The 19,515-nt window shown below is 53.6% G+C and overlaps 1 protein-coding gene across 3 annotated transcripts in view; it reads right to left on the bottom strand.

Annotated features, from left to right (window-relative positions):
- Positions 1 to 14,347, bottom strand: part of Nfatc1 (nuclear factor of activated T cells 1) — a 113,798-nt gene extending 99,451 nt beyond the window's left edge. The window contains exon 1 of one of the 3 annotated variants that reach the window (XM_052742661.1): positions 13,853 to 14,347. In XM_052742661.1, coding sequence (XP_052598621.1) covers positions 13,853 to 13,979 — 127 coding nt within the window. In that variant the 5' untranslated portion in view covers positions 13,980 to 14,347. Of the gene's footprint in view, positions 1 to 9,430; positions 9,549 to 13,852 lie in introns of those variants that run through there. The other 2 variants (XM_052742663.1, XM_052742662.1) reach the window with 2 other exon arrangements.
- Between the last annotated feature and the right edge of the window lie 5,168 nt (positions 14,348 to 19,515).

The raw sequence follows: 19,515 nt of genomic DNA on the forward strand, positions 1-19,515 counted from the left end.
GGAAGAAAAGAAGAGAAAAGATGAGGCCAGTGAGTCAGAAGTACATACTCACAAAGACAGTGAAGCCAAGACCTGGAGCCATCTCCTGAGGACTCCAGGCCCCAGGAGTAGCCTCCGGAAGTGTCCTGAGGTCAGGCAGCCCCAAGGCCTCCAAGGCCTCCTGCTTGACTTCAGACCTCACTCGATTCCAGCACAACAGCCTTCCTCAGCCAGATATCCCCCGACCAAATGCCAGACCGCTGTCCCTTACTGTCCTCTCTATGTCAACTCTGCATTCCCCAGCCACTGTAATGATTTCATATTCTAATCCAATAGCTGAGCTATTGTCTCCAATTTGTCCCCCGCCTCGCCTCCCCTCCCGGGCCCTGCTCCCTCTCTCCGGCACATCACAAGCTAACATGCACTTTTATCTATCCATCCCTCTGACCAGTAGAAGCCATGCTCTAGCCTACTGGTTCATGGCTGTCTGCAGAGCCAGACACAGCGAGGCACTTGTGTTAATTCCAGCATTTCAGAGGCTGAGCAAGGCAGGAGGAGTTTGAGTTCCAAGCCAGGTGTTCATTTCATTTTATGGGTGGACAGACGGATGCATGAGTGGCAGATGATGGACAGAAGGATGGACAGTGGCTGGATAGGTTATGGAGGGAGGGAGGAATAATGACAGATGTATAGGTCAAAGGAGGTATATGCTTTAGACATAGGGACCCAGGCATTTAAATAGTTTTTTGTTGGCAAATAACTATCAAGCAGCCTGTATGCTCGGAAGCAAAGAGCACACCCAGAAGAATGGATGAAAATGTGAATTCTGAAGTTGCTTTTATGGCTCCCTGAGCCTGGCTGGTACCTAGAAATCTACCTTCCAGAACTTCTAAAACAAAACAGATGATTCTAAGGCACAACTGGATCTCAGAATCATATGTGCTATTTATATCTTGATAAACACTTTTAAAAAAATCATTATTACAATTAACAGGAAAGCCCTGCTTCTGGATTTCTCGTCAGAAATGGTTCTCAGCATCCCAGAGCCATTCACGTGTGTCTGGAGACAAGCATCTCCAGGTCTCTGAATAATGGAAATCAGCCCAAGGAAATCCTCGCTCCACACCAGGCTCCGGTGCCCCGCTGGGAGACAGTGTGCTTAAGGACATTCTCTGTTGATCCCTGGCTCAGAAACCAAGAAGGGAAAACTCCAGGAAGGCTGGGGTCTCAGAGTACCAGCCAAACCTCAGGAAATTTTCAAGGAGGAGCGGGCCAGGCCTCAGGTAGGATAGAAAGTTTCCACTATTGCTTACTCCAGTCTTCTACCACCAAGGTAGTTCACCATTCCTCCGGCAACACAGCCGCCTCTTTATGAGGCAGACAAGGGTCCCAGTCCAGAATCCGCTGAGAGGACAGTGATTAATTCCTGAGTCACAGTGGCCCTCTGGAAAGGCTGGAGCTGGGACAAAGAGGAACAAGGGACAGCTAGAGGAATCAGGAGCAACCCGAAGCAGGAAGCTGTATTTGTGTGGGGCGGACCTTCCCGCCAACGCCATGGTTGGAGGGTCCTTGTCATATGAAAGCACCATTGCCCGGGCTGAATGCCATACCTCGAGAAGCTGGAGCCTAACACTGAAAATGATACTGTTCTAAATTACTCCAAAGTCACTTTCTAGAGAAGACAACGCTTCTGAGGAGACAGGACTGGCGGTTGGTGTCATCTGGGTCTTAGAGAAGGCCTTTGCTGAGTTCCTAAGCTCATGCTGTCTCCATGAGCACTGGACAAAAGCGCAGAGCTGTTCACTGTCAGTAAGCCTCCATGTCCAGCTGTGCCTCGAAGCCTTGGACAGAGGCAGGCCACCTGTAGTACCCCAAGTGCAGCCGTGGGGAAGACTGATGGGGGGGGGGGAGACTGTCCATAGCACATAATGAGAAAGAACACTAGCCCCGAAGGGCCCAGTCGGTAGAGGCATGAACAAGTTCAAGTGGGAAAAATCAAGCCTAAAGACCAAAAGCTGGTCAGTGAAACAGATGTTCCGGCTCCTCTGTGAGGTGACCAGCAGAGAAGTCTGGAGCAGGTTACCAGGGACCCCATGTGGGAGCAGCACTAATAGATGCCTATGTCCAGAAGCTGTCTTCTCTCCTGCCACTGCCAGAGACTGTCTAAAGATTCATCCTGGCAAAAGGAGAACGGAGGTAAGGAGGGAGGAAGAGGAGGAGGCTGAGGGAGGAGGGGGATTCTCTATGCATCCTGTGCTTTGCTGTCCCAGACAGGTGGCAGACACAAGGAAAGACGCTGCTATAGAGATCTCCCTCAGCTGGTGCAGCACTTTCCAACCTAGAACTTTCTGGGGAAAAGCACACTCAATGTTCCACGGCTAAGGAGGTGTGGCCAGGATCTGCCCATCTTCAGATAAGAATTCAGGTCTTAACTAGTCAACCAAAGCCAGGAGTGTAAGGTGGGGAACCCCAAAATGTCACCGTGTCATTGCTAATTAGAATACTGGTAAAAGGGAGGAGGAAATGGTAGATTAGCAGGGTAGGAGTTTCAGTAACTGATGTCAACAACACCTTTACCAGCGCTGGGGTCTTACAGTCAGTTACAAGTTGAAAGAATGATTGCCTCTCTAGACTCGGCTTCACCTCTGAACTTGGATTTCTGGCTTGGTGCTCCCTGATGTATTACATCCTCTGAAACATGCCCCCTTCAGGAAGTTTCTCTAGTAGTCATCACTTTGCTCACGTTCAGCCAGGCCCCTCCTGGTCATCTTTAGAAATCACAGACTCACTGCCTGCCACCCATAGACGGGTGGGTCCTTCATAACCCTACCTGCTCATCACTCAAAGGGCCTTGAGGACGAGGTCACCTGTGCTCTGCTCTCCAGCCTTCTGAGCCTTGCTACCACCAGGGGTCCAGAAGGGTCCAAATCCCAGCGCACAGCCTGCAGCAGATGCGTGCAGCAGTGTGGCAAGGCAAGCTTCTGCCAGAGGCACCACCTCTGAACAAAGGTGCTTGAGTATTGTATACACATCCTGAGAACGGTGGCCACCATACCCATGTGGGTGCCATGGGTTGCCCAGACAGCACCCAGGTGAGATGGCTTCATGGGCCCCAGCCCTGAGCAGGCAGCTAATCTGCTTGGGAAGTCAAGTCTTGCCAACATTATGCTGCCACATGTGTCTGGAGATCTCTGCACTGTGGGAAGCCTGCCAGTAACATAACACTCAAGAGGAATAGGCTTTCAAGACTGGAGAGATGGCTTGGTGGTCAGGAATACATGTTGCTCCTGCAGAAGACCTGGGTTCAATTCCCAGCATTCACATGGTGGTTCACAACCACCTGTAACTCTAGTTCCAGAGGATTTAATGCCCTCTTCTGACCTCCATAGGTGCCAAACACACATGTGGTGCATATCTATACATGTAGGCAAAATACTCACACTTAAAATAAATAAATCTTTCATCTTAACGGAACCCAACTCCGGAAGACAAAGAAGTGTGAGACTCAGGCTAATGGGAAACACTGACATCAGAGCAGCTGTGCACACCCTGGGGAAGCTGAGCCCAGTGACTGCCCAGGTCTCCACACAGAGGTGTGGCCTGAAGGCCCAGGCCAGCCCTCCACTGCCTTGAGCTGCCAGACTCCGAAGGAGGCCTACCTGCAATTGGGCAGGACCTGGCTCCTGTGTTCTCTGTCTCCCAAATGAAAGAATCCTGTGAACTCCAGGCCAGGGCTGGCCCTGAAGCTGACCACCTTCTTTTGGTGGGAAGGAAAATTTGAAGAGTTCTCTAGAAACTCCTAACAACAAGCAAAGTAAGTCCTGGGCTCTCCTCAGTCCTCCCTTGACACCCCTGCAGTGTGGAGGCCAGGGCTCCAGCTGCCTGCGGAAATGGAAGATTCCAGAAGAAAAGGCTGGGCAGCAGGCAGAGGGCAGATGATATTGCAAATCTCTGCTCGTCTCCTTGGGGCTGACTTAGCAATAGGTTTTCTAAAGCCCCGAGAAGGAGGAAGAAGGAGCTTTTCTCATTCTGGGCCCAGATGCAGAGGAAGAGGAAGTTGTGGAACATGGCACATGAGCCCAAGGACATTACAGGAGGGGCCTTTACTTAAACCAAAAATGTTTAATAAAATAGGATTCAACAGGGCAAAGAGAAATCCATAAAACACTAATTAAGAAACAGAACAGAGTTAGAATATAGCTCAGTAACTAAGTACTTGACGGGCATTTGAGAAGCCTTGGGTTCAATGTCTAGCAACACATAAACCAGGCACACCTGTGAGGCCAGCACTCAGGAGGTAGAGGCAGGAGGATCATGAATTAGAAGCTCTCTTGGCTACATAGTGAGTTAGACATTAGCCTGGGGCTACACGAGCGCCTTTTTCAAAACCATGTTAAAACAAAACCAACTAACCTCCACATGGGTTTCCTCGGTCAGTCTCCAGAATGAAAGCTTAAACGCTTGTCTGTGAGAGGTGTGTCTGCCTCTCTGAATCCTCTGGAGTCAACGTGCCCACTGACTCCATGGCGGGCGGCTGACTTCAGTTTCCTCTTGCTACAAAGCCTGGGCCTGTGGGGCAGGGCTAGCCCTCCGCCTGCACTAACTTCCACCTATGCACAGGGGTTGCTCTAGAGCGGCTATAAGGACACCAAGCTTCCCAGTAACTTCCTTACCAACCCTGAGATGTCGGGACCGATTATGTAACATCAGACGCTGCTGTGCCTGGCAGCCTGGTTTTTGCTGAATGGGTCACTAAACTGAGGTGCAGGACACCCCAGTAAGAAAAGCATAATCGAAAGCAAAGACCTCTCACAGCATCCTCTCTATTACGTAATAAAATGTAATGAAGGCATGGCCATCCTCTGCAGGTGCCACAGATCGCCAGGTCCTTGCTCACTTCTCTCAATCACCCTGCTGCATGCAGAACTCCACATGGATGTGATGGGGGTCCAGGCAACGCTGGGCAAATCCAGAGTTCTTGGGGCTGGCCACCTCCTAGCAGCCTCAGCAAACCAACAAGCTAGTATTGACCAAAACATTCTGATTCTGTGGGAGAATTTACTTCAGCTGTACCAAAGCATTACTTCTGAATAGTGCACTCCACGGCAGCACCTGGTCTATCTCCTTTTAAGACATGTTGCAGGAGAACGCCTGTTTCCTTCCCACCAGGTGACCTATGGCACCTGCTGTGAAATCACTCTGTAGGTACTCCGGTTCAGAGCACCTGTCATTTTTGTCCAAAGCGAGTGAAGGCAATGCTGTGTGTCTGCCACACCACACGTATGTGATGCTGTCCCATAAGCGTGGCTCTGACAGCCACCCCCAGAACTCACGACTCACAAGCACAGAGCACGACCCATCACAGCCAACTTTCACCTTTCATTTTAAGGAACACCCCTTTAGCCTTTCCCAGGGCTGCATGCCCTGCAGGACTTGACGCTAGAAATAGAACCGGCGAGAGCCTGCCAGCCAGGTCCTGTGCTCCAGATGCCTGCCCACCATGGTCTTTCTACACGCAAGAGAGCCTGCAGGGCACTGGTGAGGCTGCAAGTTTCCACACTTAGGGATGAGCCAAAGGGAAACACAACAGTGCGGGGCAGCCTAGTCCCTGCTGTTTACTTAGCACGTTGGATGGTGCTACCTAGTGAGGACCGCGTGGCGACGACTGGGTCAGTCCTGTGAAGTGACAGACAGCAACAGGTTCTGGAGCACTGTCATTGCAACGATGTGCCGAAGGGAGATTTACAGGGCAGAGAACTGGGCTTGCTGAAGCAACAGAAAATGTCACCCAATGATCCACAAATAAGCTCACCCCAGCATGCTTAAGGGGCCTGTGTCCAGCCTGGGTCCACATCTTTCCTCGAAGACCTCCAACACTCCCTCAGGTGCGTACTAAAACATTGCTTTCACTTGTTCTGTTTTCCAAGGTGCTCCTGCATAGCTGAAGGCTTCCTTTGAAAACCTGATACAGAGCTAACATCATAGCCTGCTCACACGGACAAGTTTGTCGTTGATAAAAACATCCGTAGAACTTGAACACAGTGAGGCTGCTCCCAGCAAAGACTGAAGTCCTTTTCCAAAAACATCAAGCCTTAGCATACTCAGGGCTCTCCTGGGGCAAGGCCCACTCCTCCCAGGGATTCCTATGGTGGGAACTGACAGACCCACATGGGCTCCCCTACATCCTGCTGGGAAAAGAGAAGTTACTCCCCTCAGCAGAAAACACTTGAGAATAACAGCTCTTCCAAATCCCATGGCAGCAAAGCCCCCTTTCCACTGGAACACTGTTTAAGCCTGAAGCCGGTGGGCAGAGCTGTCTGGGCCCAGGGCCTTGGCCAGTTTCCTCTTGAGTTGCCACGGAGACAGAGCTAAGCGGCCAGGCCAAAATAACTTACAAAACAGGAGCCCTGGGGCGGGAAGCGGCACACCCGCCTCCCAGCTGACAAGCAAAGCAGCTATTTCCTGAGCCCCAGAGGGAGTCTATGGCCCTGCCTTCTCCCCAAAAGCTGAGGCTGACCCACTGGTTGGCAGGGTGGAGACAGAAGGTGCCCGATACTGGAAGGGAGTATTGCTCGAAAGTCCTGTTCTGCCCTAGGTTGCTTACTTTAAAATACTCTTTCCTCTCCTCTCCTCTCCTCACAAATGGCTATTGTATGTCTACCTCTGGCCCCTGCTGAGCACTTTGGAAATAAAGCACCAGGCACAATCCTTCCCTCCGAAGAAGAGTCCGGTAAGGACTAACAGGATGGGTACTTGATGGGAGCAACAATGTGGACGTGCCTAGGCCCATTGCAGCCCACCTCTACAGGTGTCGGGGGGGGGGGGGGGGGGGACTGTGTCCCCTTGTTCTGGCGTAACCATGTCCTTTAAAAAAAAAACGTGAATTCGTTGCTCAGTATGATATATAAAACTCAAATGTTACTTTGCAGTTGATCTCAGAATTGTTTACTCATTACTGAACCTATGTTTAGACCCATTCCAGGTGATATAAAGTTCTTTCTACCTTCCAGTAGGGACTGGAGAGTTTAGTAACTCCATACGACTGTGTAATATAAATAATGTAATTGGATAATTAATAAAGTGCAATTATGATATTGGGAATAAGAGGGAAAAGCCCAAGTCAGTCTCTCTCTCTCTCCCCACTCTCTCGCTCTCTTTCTTACACACGCATGCACACGTGTGTGTGCACACACACACACACACAGAGAAATGTAACATATATTGTACATGTAGAATGCCTCCCAGCACCTTCTCTCAACACTGTAAAAGGGAGAGAGTTCTTCCCAGGGTGGCCTCCCTTGCCCAGAGCTCTCTCCAGTGACCTGTGGCCTGCAAGCTACAAGTGCTGGTCTTAGATGCAGCACCTCGGCTTCACTGAGGCCGTGACCCACAATTCACAGGGACATCCCCAGGCACATCCCTGCACCTCCGTGCAGCTCTAGGGAGCACCCTGTTCCAGGGACACTGTACTGTGATGGCCACATCTAGCCTGAGCTGTAGTGAGACACAAGACTTCACCTTTTCACTCTACTTCAGAGAAAAAAAAAGCAAAAAACATCAAAAGCAAGGCTCCCTCACAGGCATGAGGGGAGGATGTGACCTAAACCCACTTGCCCCTCAAAGTTCAAGGACCCACCTGCTTCCCAGGCCAGAAGGGAGCTTGGGGCTCACCAGAGCCCCTACTCAGTGTCTTCTTCATGAATAACAGCTGAAACTGTCATCCTGTCTTCCTTCCTGAATGGTCCTGGATGGACCTTAGCTTTGGCATTATGTGTCCCAATATGGAAAGACACAAGTGAAGAGCTGCTGTGTCCACTTATGAGTCAAAGATCCTGGCATGGGGGGAGTTGCTGATCGTGCTGAGATCCACTAACCGTCTGCCCGAGCAAGTACGCACACACCCTTGCCCTCAAAGATTCTCAGCCTAGGTCTGGGGAAATGACTACCAACTTTGCATCCTCCCTTGAGGTAAAAAGGTATGATCACAGCCAGCAGGATATTCTTCCCCCAAGCGGTCCACAGGCCACCATGAAGTTCTGGAGCCTTGTCCCTATTCCTGTTGTTGGGTCTGTAGCCAGTTGTCTATTCAGAGTCAACAAGGGCGTCACTGGAAGGCAGTGAAGCCTTACCCAAATAGCAGGCAGCTTGGGGAGCCCAGAAAGGCTACGCTTCAACCTCATGGCTTTATCCCTAAAGAGACAGGAGCTAAGGGCTTCATAGGGGAACCAGAACCATAATGACCCACACTCATCCAAAACCAGCATGGACACCCTGAGAAAAGGTCAGGAATAGGCTCTAGCCTGGAGCTTGAGAGTTCTGGAGAGAGCTCAAGAATGCCCCATGCACTGCCACAGCCACCAAATCTAACTTCCCCAAAGCAACACGGCCAAGAGAGATTAAGGGTCTCCACTTCCAGCCCCGGATCTCTTCCCAGCAGTTGCCTTTCTTCAGATTCTGCCTGCCTTGGATGTCACTGACCCCATAGCCTGTAACCTGGGCCTTGGAAGAAGAAAACAAACCTATCAGAAAAGGTTTAGGGTGTGTGTTGGGGGTGGGGGCAGATGATAGTTGCTGGGTGGTGACAGCCGAGTTGGAGCACTCATCTTCAAAGGCGAACAAGATGTTGAACTTTTTAAAAAAGGGTAGTGGATGTTACAGAAATAAGACACGCTCATTTCAGAGGTGCGCTACAAGTGTCCTGTCTGTTCTGTCCCCAGATGTCTGGGATGCAGATCCCAAGGAAAGCACAGAACGCTGTATGGGGGCTGTGTGCAACTTGGAACAGAAAGTCAGATGGAGAAAAGAGCCAAACGACTCGGAGCGGGGCTGGAACAAGACATGGGCTGTCATTGTTTAGGAGAATCAAGTTTGGGGAAACAGCACATTGATTGTTGGCCTAGCTGAAAGCTTTACTTTCGACAGAGAGAAGAGAAAATGAAAGACAGGTTCTGTTGCTGAGGTGTGGACTGAAAACCCAAGTGGTGGAGCCTTCCTGCTGAGGGAGCTGCGGTGGCGGTCAGCGCAGGACCGGGCCTCCTGGCTCCAGGTCCCCGGGGCCCAGCGGTAGCAGCCGGGCTCTCAGAAAGGGCGGCTTCCGACCGCCCTCTGGCAGCGCCGCTGACCATCTGTCCCCGGACTACGAGGTCCAAGTCCTGCGCCGGACACAGCCTCCCCTCGGGTAAGGGCCTCCTGGAAGGAGGGGTGAGCCCTCTCCCGGGGCCGGGTGCTGCGATGCCAGGAAGTGCCCCGGCGGGTGAGCGTGGCAGGCTCGCCCCACAGGTGGCCTCCCGCCTCCTCGCGGCCGGCAGCAACTTGGTCTGCGACGCTCCTGGCCGCTCAGGGCGGCGGCCCGGGGTCCCGACTGGTGCCAGGTTGGGGCGGGCACCGGCGACCTCAGCAAACTCAGGCCCACGGCGGGGTGCAGGCGCCCGCCGCCCCCCGCCGGACCCACCTGCGGCCGCGGCGCCCCCGCCGCTCTGATCGAACTCGAAGAGGAAATCGAAGTCGAACTCCGGGTCCTGCTCCAGCCCCGTCATGTCGGGGTCGCGCGGCACTGGTGCGCCCGGCGCTCGCGCGCGTCCCCGGCGTGACGCGGCCCCCGCCTCCTGTCCCCTCCCCTGTCCCCTCCCCGGCCTCCCGCCCCGGTCCCGCCCCTGTCCCCCCGGGTGTTTCCGGGTTTACATAAACAAGCTGCTCGCGGCCGCCGGCTTCCGAGTTTTAAATAAACTCCGCGCGCGAGCCCGAGCGCAGCCTGGGCTCCACTCGCGCCCGCAGGACCGCGCGGTCCGAGGGACATCCCCGCCCCTCAACAGGATGCCTGGTCCCAGCAGGATCCCGCGCAGCTCCTCCGGGTCCCCGCCTCCCCTTGGGACCTCGGTCTCCCGTAGGACACCCTCTCCCCGCCGAAACTCAGCCCCCCCCCGCAGGCAGCCCCGGCGTCTGCGCCCCAACCTCGGCACAGCCGGCCACCGCAAGGCGAGCGCAACAGCCTAGGCCCGGCTGCGCGGTTGTTCCGGACCCGAGCGCAGGGCCGGCGGGGCTGGAGCTGCGTCCTGGACCCGCCGCCCGGCCTCGCAGCTGGTCCCCTGGTTCCTGTTCAGCGTGGTGCGCAGTCCACAGCCGAAGGAGGTGCCCTGGGTCTTGCTGTTTCCCTGCACCAGGAAAAAGACCAAGGCTACTGGATTAGTTCAAAAGTTCGAAAAGAAAGGAAAAGAAAAAAATATATACATAGAGTTTCAAAACATGGCCTCTCCTGATCTGTCTAGGGCTTCCTCCAGGTTGCGTCTTGAGCAGAATGATTGGCGAAGACTCACCTGCAGGGAGGCATCCCAGAGCCCACCTCAGAGCTTTGCAACTTCTAACAGTAAACGCTGCGCGCGGGGCGGTGGGGGTGGGGGGTATTAAGATTTTTCTAGCCCCGCTTTTACTAAAGAAATTACCTGAAAGTGACAGGAAAATGGGGGTGGGGGTTCCTGAGGGTTGTGCTCTCCTCTATTCAGGTCAAGTCCCAGAACATAGTTGCTTACACACCATTCAAGTTTACCCATGGTGGCCACCTCAGTCAAAGCAGATCCTGTTTTCGTGCACCAACGACCTCAATCTTTCAGCACCTAAGACACTCTACACACTCATGTTCTAGTAGGGGGTGACTTCAAAGCTCCCAAAGGCTGAGTGGGTGCTGGGCGTTACCCACTCAGACAGTGCGGTGCACACCGAAATCAGAAGGAAAAGGCTGGGCCTGTGGAGCCCCATCCATCTTTTCCTGTTTCTCCCAGCTTTTTGTTCGAACTTTCCCGGTGTCTTGGCACCACATGAACCAACATCTGGAATACCAGGAAAATGGTGCTACGGCTGGAGAGGCCAGTCTCAGAACCTGAAAGCGAGGCAGGAAGGAAAGGAGGAGGGAGGTCTGCGTCCCTCCATATCTGCCTCCAGATGCAAGTGTCCTCTGTGTCCTCTTGCAGCCCTGCAGCCCTGGGCCCTGGGGGATGGCTTTTTCCGGAGGCTAACTTGGGCCTCACGTGGGCTGCCACTTCTCCTAGGACCCTGTTCCAATAGCTGGTTTTCTCCCGTGATAAACTATAGTTCAGTCTGGCCTGATTTAGTTTCTAAGAATAGTTCTCACTTTGAGATGCACGTTGGAGCATTGTTTTGTTTTAGTTTGCTTTTCTGCTGACCTCCGGGGAAATGGAAGTTCTGTTTTCTGTAGAGAAACCTCGATCTCCCTTTAGCCACCTTTTCCAAAGTTACACACACCTAATAGCCCTTCTTGTCCGATTTTGAATAAAGCTTTTTGCTAAAGTTGCAAAGCACCTGGCTTCTCCTGCCCACATACCCCCAGATGCTGGGACCCTAGGGAGGAAGCCCACTGGGCCTTTCTCTCAGGGGCTGGTCTGGCTCCCTCCTTGTCTGCTCACTAACACAGGAGTCAGTCAACACAACTACTTATGAAATGCTCCTGTGTGCGTCTGCCAGCCCCCTTGCCTATCCTCTATATGGTATGAAGCTTGGTTTGCCAGTTCGGCAGATACTCCAGTTTTGATAGAAGTGTTTAGCTTGGACCACTTCCTCCCAAGTCTGCAAGATGTTAATGGGCCAGCCCTAGTGCTGGGTGTGATGAAGCAGGGTACAAGGCCGCAGCATTTTCTAATCTGGATTAGGAAACAATGCCATGAAGCTAAATGGCTGGAGAACAGGGCAAGCTTTGTTCAGCTCGGGAGAGCCCGTGGGGCGTTGTGTGAGGCAACTCTGACGCGGTGGCTACCTACAGGCTTGTGTTTCTTGGAGTTCTTCAGAGCAGAGCAACAAGGCCTTCAGAAATGGCTGGGCCTGGTGAGCTTCCATCCAGCTGGAATGGGAAGACCTTAGAGAGCAGCTAGTGCCCAGGTCAAGGCCTGCTCCAGAACAGGGTGTTTCCCCATGGCCCTCAGCAATGGCCAACACTGACCTGCTGTGTGCAGTTCCCTTTGCCTGTGTGGGTTTCCCTGTCTCAGGACTGGATCACAGTTTCTGGTTAGCCCAGGAACATACACATTCTTTCTACACAACACGACGACCAATATGATTTGATCAAAGGGCATCATTGCTTCCAACTCACTGCTTCAGCAGGGACATTTTCAAACTTCCTTCTCTAGGCAGGTTACACAAGAAATGAACCCCCCCTCCACACACACACACACACACACACACACACACACACACACACAATGGCTTTTCCTTTTGTATACCCTCCCTTTGTGTGTTTTGCTTTGTTGACACAAGGTCTTATACTATAGCCCAAGGCCCGACTGGTCCTTGCTTTGTTGCCCAGGCTAGCTTCAAACTCATGGCAATCCTCTTGTTTTAGTTTTTCAGATGCTGAGATTACACCTAGGACTACAAGCCATGAAGCTCAGCTTCGAAGGGAAGATTTCTTACCGAGCAATGGAACAGTAACTCTACAATTAAAGAAATGTAGGCTTTAAACGCCTTTAAAAAAGTGACGAATGTGTATGGAAGTAAGTGTCAAGAAACTCACAACCCAAACCACAACAAACACACTGCTAACTTTCCTTGTAGCAAGAGCTCCTCCTGTGAACACTGAGACATCCTCGGCCACATTTGGGCCTCTTTAAAATTGAAGGGGATGTCGTGATACAAGCAATGCCTGCCCCCTTTGGTTCAAAGTTCACACAATACTCTCTACCCAGGACGTTGAGCTCTGAAAATTTAAATCAATTTGTGCTGAACTCATGAGTCTTGAGTTCGAAGATAAGCAAGGTGTCCAGGGCTGACTCTCTGGGAACTGCTGCCCCTGCCTGACACTCATCAGAGTCTCACAGGAAGCTAATGTTTCCTTCCAAGTGCCTGTGGAAAGGATGGCTGCCCTTGTAAATAGGAGTGCCCCAGCCCTAGCAAGGGTCCAGCTCGGTTCAGTAATTTTAAGTAACAACTTCGGAGCCAAAAAGGAATGAGGAGACATGACTCCCAGGTTCCATTGTCCACAGGTCAGGTTATCTTAATCCCCTGCTGAAAAGCCAGCCACCCTTTAAAGGGTGTTCCAAAGACACCTGCAGGAGGCTACATGTTTTAAAAGTTATTGTACTGGTTCCTTTGAAGGGACACAAAGGGTCGTGACAGAGGGTCTGGGGCATGTCATCCTTCTGGCCCTACCAAGTCAGGGCAGATCTCAGCATATATTCTTCACCTGGAAGAAGCAGCTTGAAATCTGGCAGATCTTCTTCGATTTCCCAAGGCATTTTTCTAAGGTAGAACTCTTGTCGGAATGCAACATTTGGCCACAAGCTTGAGAAGCATCTAGAAGCCTGGACCACTTGGGGCCAGCCGGCTAACCCCTTACTTAGTGAGAGGCACCTACGACCCGACCCACTTGAGAGGGCGCAAGACCCTCAAACTTCATGTTATAGGTTTGCTTTTCACCCTAACGGGTGGTCTTGCCTTCCCGAGGTAGAAGCAGGGCCATGTCTGCTCTCCAAAGTAGCCTCACTTCATCCTAGGGTGGTTTCTTTCCCCAGTTCTGACGGTCCTTCCCGGTCCCATCCTTAACTCTCACCAGTGTGAATCAAGTTTCCCCAGCTGGGATCTCTGCGACCCCAGCCAAAGCCAAGTTTGAGTACTCAGCGCTAGAGAAGAGGAGACACCTATTGGCAAGAAAGCGCGCTAGAAATCTGGGCTGCGCCGGGGAAACACCAGGGGGACACCCTTCACAGTGTGTGCCACGCTGTCCGGCCGGACGCCCGCGCCCCTCCCTGGACGCGCAGACCGGCCCCGGCAGCCTGGCCCCGGAGGAGGGCTAGAGATGGGCGCGGGGCGCGGCGAGCGGGCGCGGAGGGCCAGGGCACGCGGGAGGCGAAGGACCGGGTGCGGGGCTTACCTTCCTCGGCCGCCTTCATGGTGCCGCCGGCGGGCGGCGCGGGCCGCAAAGTTTCTCCGCTCCCGCAGACTGCGGCCGAAGGGCCGAGTGGAAACTTGGAAGAGACTGGAAAGCTGGTACTTGGCATCCACGCAGCGGTCGCGGCAGCGGCGAGCAGCAGGAGGAGGAGCGGGAGCTGGCGGGGCGAGCAGCTCCGGGCCGGCTCCCCTAGTCGGACCTCTTCCTCGCCGACACGCGCGGGGCCGGGCTCAGCGCCGCGCGCCGTGGGGAGGTGGCATGCGGGGGGTGTGCACGCGTGGCAGGCCTGCCTGCGGCTGGGGACTCGCCGCGGGGTCGGAGGTGTGTGCCGCGCCGGGGAGCCGGTGCCCAGGCGCTCGGATCCGCGCGGCGACTCTGCCGCCCAGTTAGGAGCCTCTCGGTCTCACTCTGACGCAGGGCCGGGCTCTGCCTTCTGCCTTTTTAAAGCTGGAAAACACCTCCCCCGGCTCCCGCCCGCCTGGCCGCTCCCGCGCCCCCTCCCTGCAGTGACATCACGCCCCTGCCCTCCCGAGCCGGCGCGGGGCCCGGGGGACAAGTCGCGGAGCGCCGCCCTCCGTGCGCAGCGGCTGCAGTTCACTGGGCAAGCGGGGCGCCCTGGTTTGGACAGGGGTACCCGGGGGTGGACCAGCCGGGCGCACAGGGAGGGAAGGGACCCAGCAGGGGGTAATGAGGACTCAAGGGACTGGAAGGGGCTCCCAGAGGTGCGCAGAGGCACCCAGAGGTGGGCAAGGGTGTTCAAGAGGGAAGATGGGGCGCGAAGGGTGGTGAGGGGAGACTGTGAGGGAAAGGGTTCATGGGGAGAGTGGGGACTTAGGGACTGGCGGGGACGAAATGGGAAGGAAAGGGCTTGCCAGGGGGCGATGGGCGAACGCGCCAAGCCCGGACGACGGCAGCAGCTTCTCGCGGGTGTCCTGAGAGAGCTACTCTCCCCTTTAATGAGGAGCTGGGGGTACGAGCGGCGGGGGAGGGGTGCCGAGACGCCTTGCATGCTGAAGTCATTATGTAAAATCGCAGGCTTCCCCCGCTGTGGAAATTTGGAAAAGCGCTTCGACTGGCAGGCGGGAGTAAGGAAATTCCCATCCCGCTAAATTACTAACAGATTGCATGGGCGTCCCGGGACAGCCAGATAGTGTCATTTTTACTCTGTAAATATCCGAGCGAACTAGAGTTCTTGCTGTATGAGAAGGAGAGAGGCAGCGCGTCGAGGAGAGAGCGCCCACCTGCACAGCTCCTTCTCTGTGCCTTTGCCCCGGCGCCCGCGGACCCGAAAGGGGACCACAGGGTGACTTTTTTTTTTTTTTTTTGTGGGCGTAACCGTGAGATTTCTGGCTTTGGAGAAAGCTAGTACTTGGGAACTTCTGCGGGATTCTGTCCCGCCTCGCTTCACACTTTTTCTCTTTCAAATCTCCCCGCATCTCCTAAGGCGGCGCGGCTTTGCTGCCAAAACCCGACCGTATTTTCTTGTTGGCTTTGGATGCGAGACCTTGGAGGGTTGGGCAGTTAGAATGTCTGGTATATAGAAATCATAAGTCTATTGGCCTACACACCTCATGTGCTTTTAAAATAAACCCACAAAGCAAAAAAGCACGTCTGCTGTGGGGCGGCGAGACTGCGGGGCTCGAGGGGCGTGGACTGAGCCAGTGAGTGCTCCAAAGGACCCCACATCCCCTAAACCTAGGGAAATCTGCTCCAACCAGCAAGTGGAGCTGGCCAGCTGGGCCCGATGTTAAATGATACCAAAGTGCCTGTCTAAAACCCATCCACTCCACCAGAAACATCCATCCGCTCCTTCCAGTGGCCTCAGCGCCTACCACCGAGGAGAAGCGCAGTGGCGGGGCCTGTATTGCCGCAGCGGATGCCCAGCAAGTCTCAGGTGCACTACCTGCTGGCCTTGCTGCTCACGGGGAGAGCTGGGCATGGCGCGCACCAATTGCCTCTGGCGTTGAGAGGAGGGGGCCACTAGCATAGGTGGTGGAGAGGATAGGGAGGAAGGGAGGCTGAGGGTGCCTCCGTGATGATGTGGAGAGTGACCTATGAAGTAGCTGAGGGCTCAATGAGGATGCTGGGATGTCGGGCGAGGATGCCAAAGCGGAACCCCAAAAACCTGCAGGGATGCGCGGAAGCCTCCCTGCGCTACTCAGAAGAGGCCGCCGCTAGGGGGTGCCAAGACCCCACTGCCCAAGACCCTTTTCTCCACCCCACCCCACTCCCAAAAATCCACTCTTCAGTGAGTCCTGGTGTCGCCAGACCAGGGTGCCAAGATTTTGCCTTGAGAGTTTCCGTCCCCCCCGTCCCGCCCCGCGCCACCCCGACCAGGCGGGGCAGGGCGGAGGCATCATCCGCGGGGCGTGGCGGGAAGACTAAGGCCCACCCGAGAACTTGGGGGACTCCGGAGGCCAGAGGAGTTCCGACACGTCGTGTCAGAAACGCTGGCCTGCTCACACTCTTGGACTTTCCGGACGTGACTGGTTGTGCAAAGCTTGGAGGAAGGGGCCAGGACTCTTCCAGGATCGTCTTTCATCTCCGCTCCTTCCTCTTCCTCCTTCCCCTCTTCCTCTTCATCTCCTCGCCTCTGCTCTCACCCTTCATCTCCTCTCCCTTCATTTCCTCTCCCCCTCTTCTTCCTCCTGCTCCTCCTCTTCCTCCTGTCTGCTCCTCCCCCTCCCTCTCCAATAAATAACTTTTCACCCCATCCAGAAAAGCCCTTTCCTGTCTGTCTCAATGCCCTCCTTATCCCCTGCGGGTGACGGAATCCCGGGCCTGTTTCCCTCTGTTTAATGCCGTTGCCGGGACCACGGTGGCCGCACGCCAGGCGCAGGGAGTTCCGGAGGCAGTGGCGCAGGAGCTCGGCCAGCTCCACGCTGTCCGCCAGGCCCTGCGGCCACCTCGGGCTCAAGCCTCGTCCTGTGGCCGCGCTCCCTGCGCGTCCCTACCGCCTCTTTTCCTCTTCCTTCGGCCTCCTCTAGAGGAGGTTTGTTTATAGCTGCTACCAGGAGAGACGTTACACGGGTTTTATTTTAAGGGTTGGCGATGACTAACGAAGTTAAAAGGAGCTTAGGACAGAAAACAAGACTATTTTTAGATTACTGTTGCTTCTGTGGATTATTGGGGCAAATACACCCCTAGAAGCTTACCATCTAAAAAGTGTCTTTGGGCGCTAAATCCTTCCTCCTGAGGCGCACTTGGGTATCCACCCAGGGCTCAAAGTTTCCAAGAGCCTGAGTTGCCAGGGGCAGGACTCTGCAACTTGGAGCCTCCTTTGGCCTATCCAGGAGCTGTACACACTGCGCTGTGGGCAGGTACAGCGCACCAGGCTAGGGAGAGCTTCTTTGTACCCCAGAGCCACTCACCCACATGCATCTTGTTTGTGTAAGCTACATAAAACATCTGTAGCCAAATACACATCTTCTCACTGCATCTGCATTTGGAACCACAGTACTGGCTTCTTTAAAACTGCACCTGGGGCTTCCGGCTGGATCCGTCTCCTTTACATCACAGCACAGGCAGGAGGCCTAGGGCTGTGAGGTGTTGGGAAGGCGGGGGAACTGGGCCTTCCTCCAGAACCTGTAAAGGGTGAGATTAACAAGCCAGAATTCAGGAACGGTATTTTTTTTTTTTTTTTTTTAAAGATAGTCTCATGTAGCCCAAGTTGGCCTTGAACTCCTGGCGCTCTTGCGTCTACCTCTCAGGTTCTCGGGTGACAGGCTTGCAGCACACCTGGCTGGTTGTGGTAGTTGGATGGTTTGATGATGGGTGCTAACAGCCTCTCTGGATGTGCCGTCCACTTATGGGTGCCTAGTCAGGTTACCTTTAAAGTGCTATTTTTTTTTTTAACAGTCCAGTGAATCCTCACAGTTGCCTTGAGTTAGCTCCTGCACCTTCAGCATTCCCTCTCGGACCTTGGGGTATTTTGGGTGACCATAAATTTGGGGTCCAGAGAGCTTAACACTTCAGTTTTACTTGTGGAACATCTGTTTACTCTCCCCCACCCCCTTTCCCTGGACAAGTGCAGAAAGAAGCCTTCCTTCTATGACCTACCATAACCAGCCTGTCACCCATTTCATTACGAGGCCCAACGGTTTGGGTCAAGAAGGCCCAGAAGGCCATGGCTTGTTGTCCAGCTGGTGGACCCATGGGCATGTGATGGGGTCGTCGGGAGATGGGACCTAGTAAGAGGAAGGTCACTGGGTGGAATGCCATGCTCTTGAAGTGCATATTGAGACCAGACACTCCACTCTGTCACCCAAGGTAACAGCTTTGTCCCAGTGAGCTCTGCTGCCTGGATGCTCTGCTTTACCACAGGCCCAAAGGCAGTGGAACCACGAGACTGAGAAGGCATGAGCTAAGATCAACATCTTCTCCTTTCAGTTTCTGGTGAGGAATTGACACAGCCCTAAAAACAAAACAAAACAAAGGAAAAAACCATGATTGATCAATCAATCAATCAGTCAATCAGCAACCCCTCCCAGGGCATGTGCCCAAGGAATCAAGATCAACGCCAGACTGCTTCGCTTGATATCTCGTGTTCTTTACTTTTCACATCCTTTGCCTGTAGAGGCCACAAGGGACCTCCTCCCTGAAGTCATTCTGAGTCCCACTCACCCCTTCCTGAGACTGGAGCTAACCTGCCCCACCTCTGAAGGTCTCTGATTCAACAGTAGTGTAGCCACTCCAGCTTTGGTGGAGTTTCGTTTGGTGTGTTGTGTGTTTTCCATCCTGGTAGTGAGTGTGTACTTCTCCACCTAAAGCGTCTCTCCCGAGGACAACATGAAGTTGTATGTTTTGCTATCCAGTCTGGCAGCGGCTGCCCCGATTGACTGGAGTGTTAATCTGCTCACGTTTCATGTTTTAGCTGATAAGGCTGAGTTTCACTTTGGGTTCCTGCTTTCTCCGTGTCTCTCTCCTCCGTCCTGTCCTTCACTGCTTTCTTCGCATTACAGGATGCTTTTGGTGCAAAGCGCTTCCCTAGTTTGCAGCAACCCTGAGAGGCCGCTCTTGTGTTCGCACCTACATGTAACCTCCTGGGGGTGGGGGTGGGGGGCCTTGGGTTTCTCCTGACTCTTGTGGTGACACACAGAAACATCACTTCTGTGTGGTCCTCCCATGGCCCCAATGGTGTGACGTGCTACCGTTACAGACACGTGACAAGCCTCATAGTGCATTGTGGGAATTGTTCCTTTACCATCTGCAGTCACTTAAGACACTTTGTGTTGTTATTGGCAAATATATCACACCTGGGTTACATTTCTGTAAGCGATGGGCAGAACACTACATTATATACACGTTATTTTATGTGATTGTTTTTTAAATGAGTTGTGATAATAAAAGGAAACATGCGTTTATATTGGCTTGTAAAGTCATGGGATTGCCTCCTGCACTTTGCCACTTGGTGCAGATGCAGGTTGCTGTCCAGGCATTCTTGCTGTTGCCTGAAGAGCACCTTGAATTTCTTGCAAGGAGGTTCCTTTGCCTAGTGGCGTATTCTTGGTTTTTGTTTCTCTGGGAAAGTATTGGATTTGTCTTAGACTTTGAAGTAATCTTTGTTGAGTACCAGGGCAGATGACAAGTTTTCCTCAGTTCCCTTTGGACATGCTGTCTCATTGTCTTCAAGACTCAGTTGCTTC

Source organism: Peromyscus californicus, unplaced genomic scaffold, assembly GCF_007827085.1.
Source record: "Peromyscus californicus insignis strain IS unplaced genomic scaffold, ASM782708v3 Scaffold_17__1_contigs__length_78620276, whole genome shotgun sequence".
Lineage (NCBI taxonomy): Eukaryota > Metazoa > Chordata > Mammalia > Rodentia > Cricetidae > Peromyscus > Peromyscus californicus.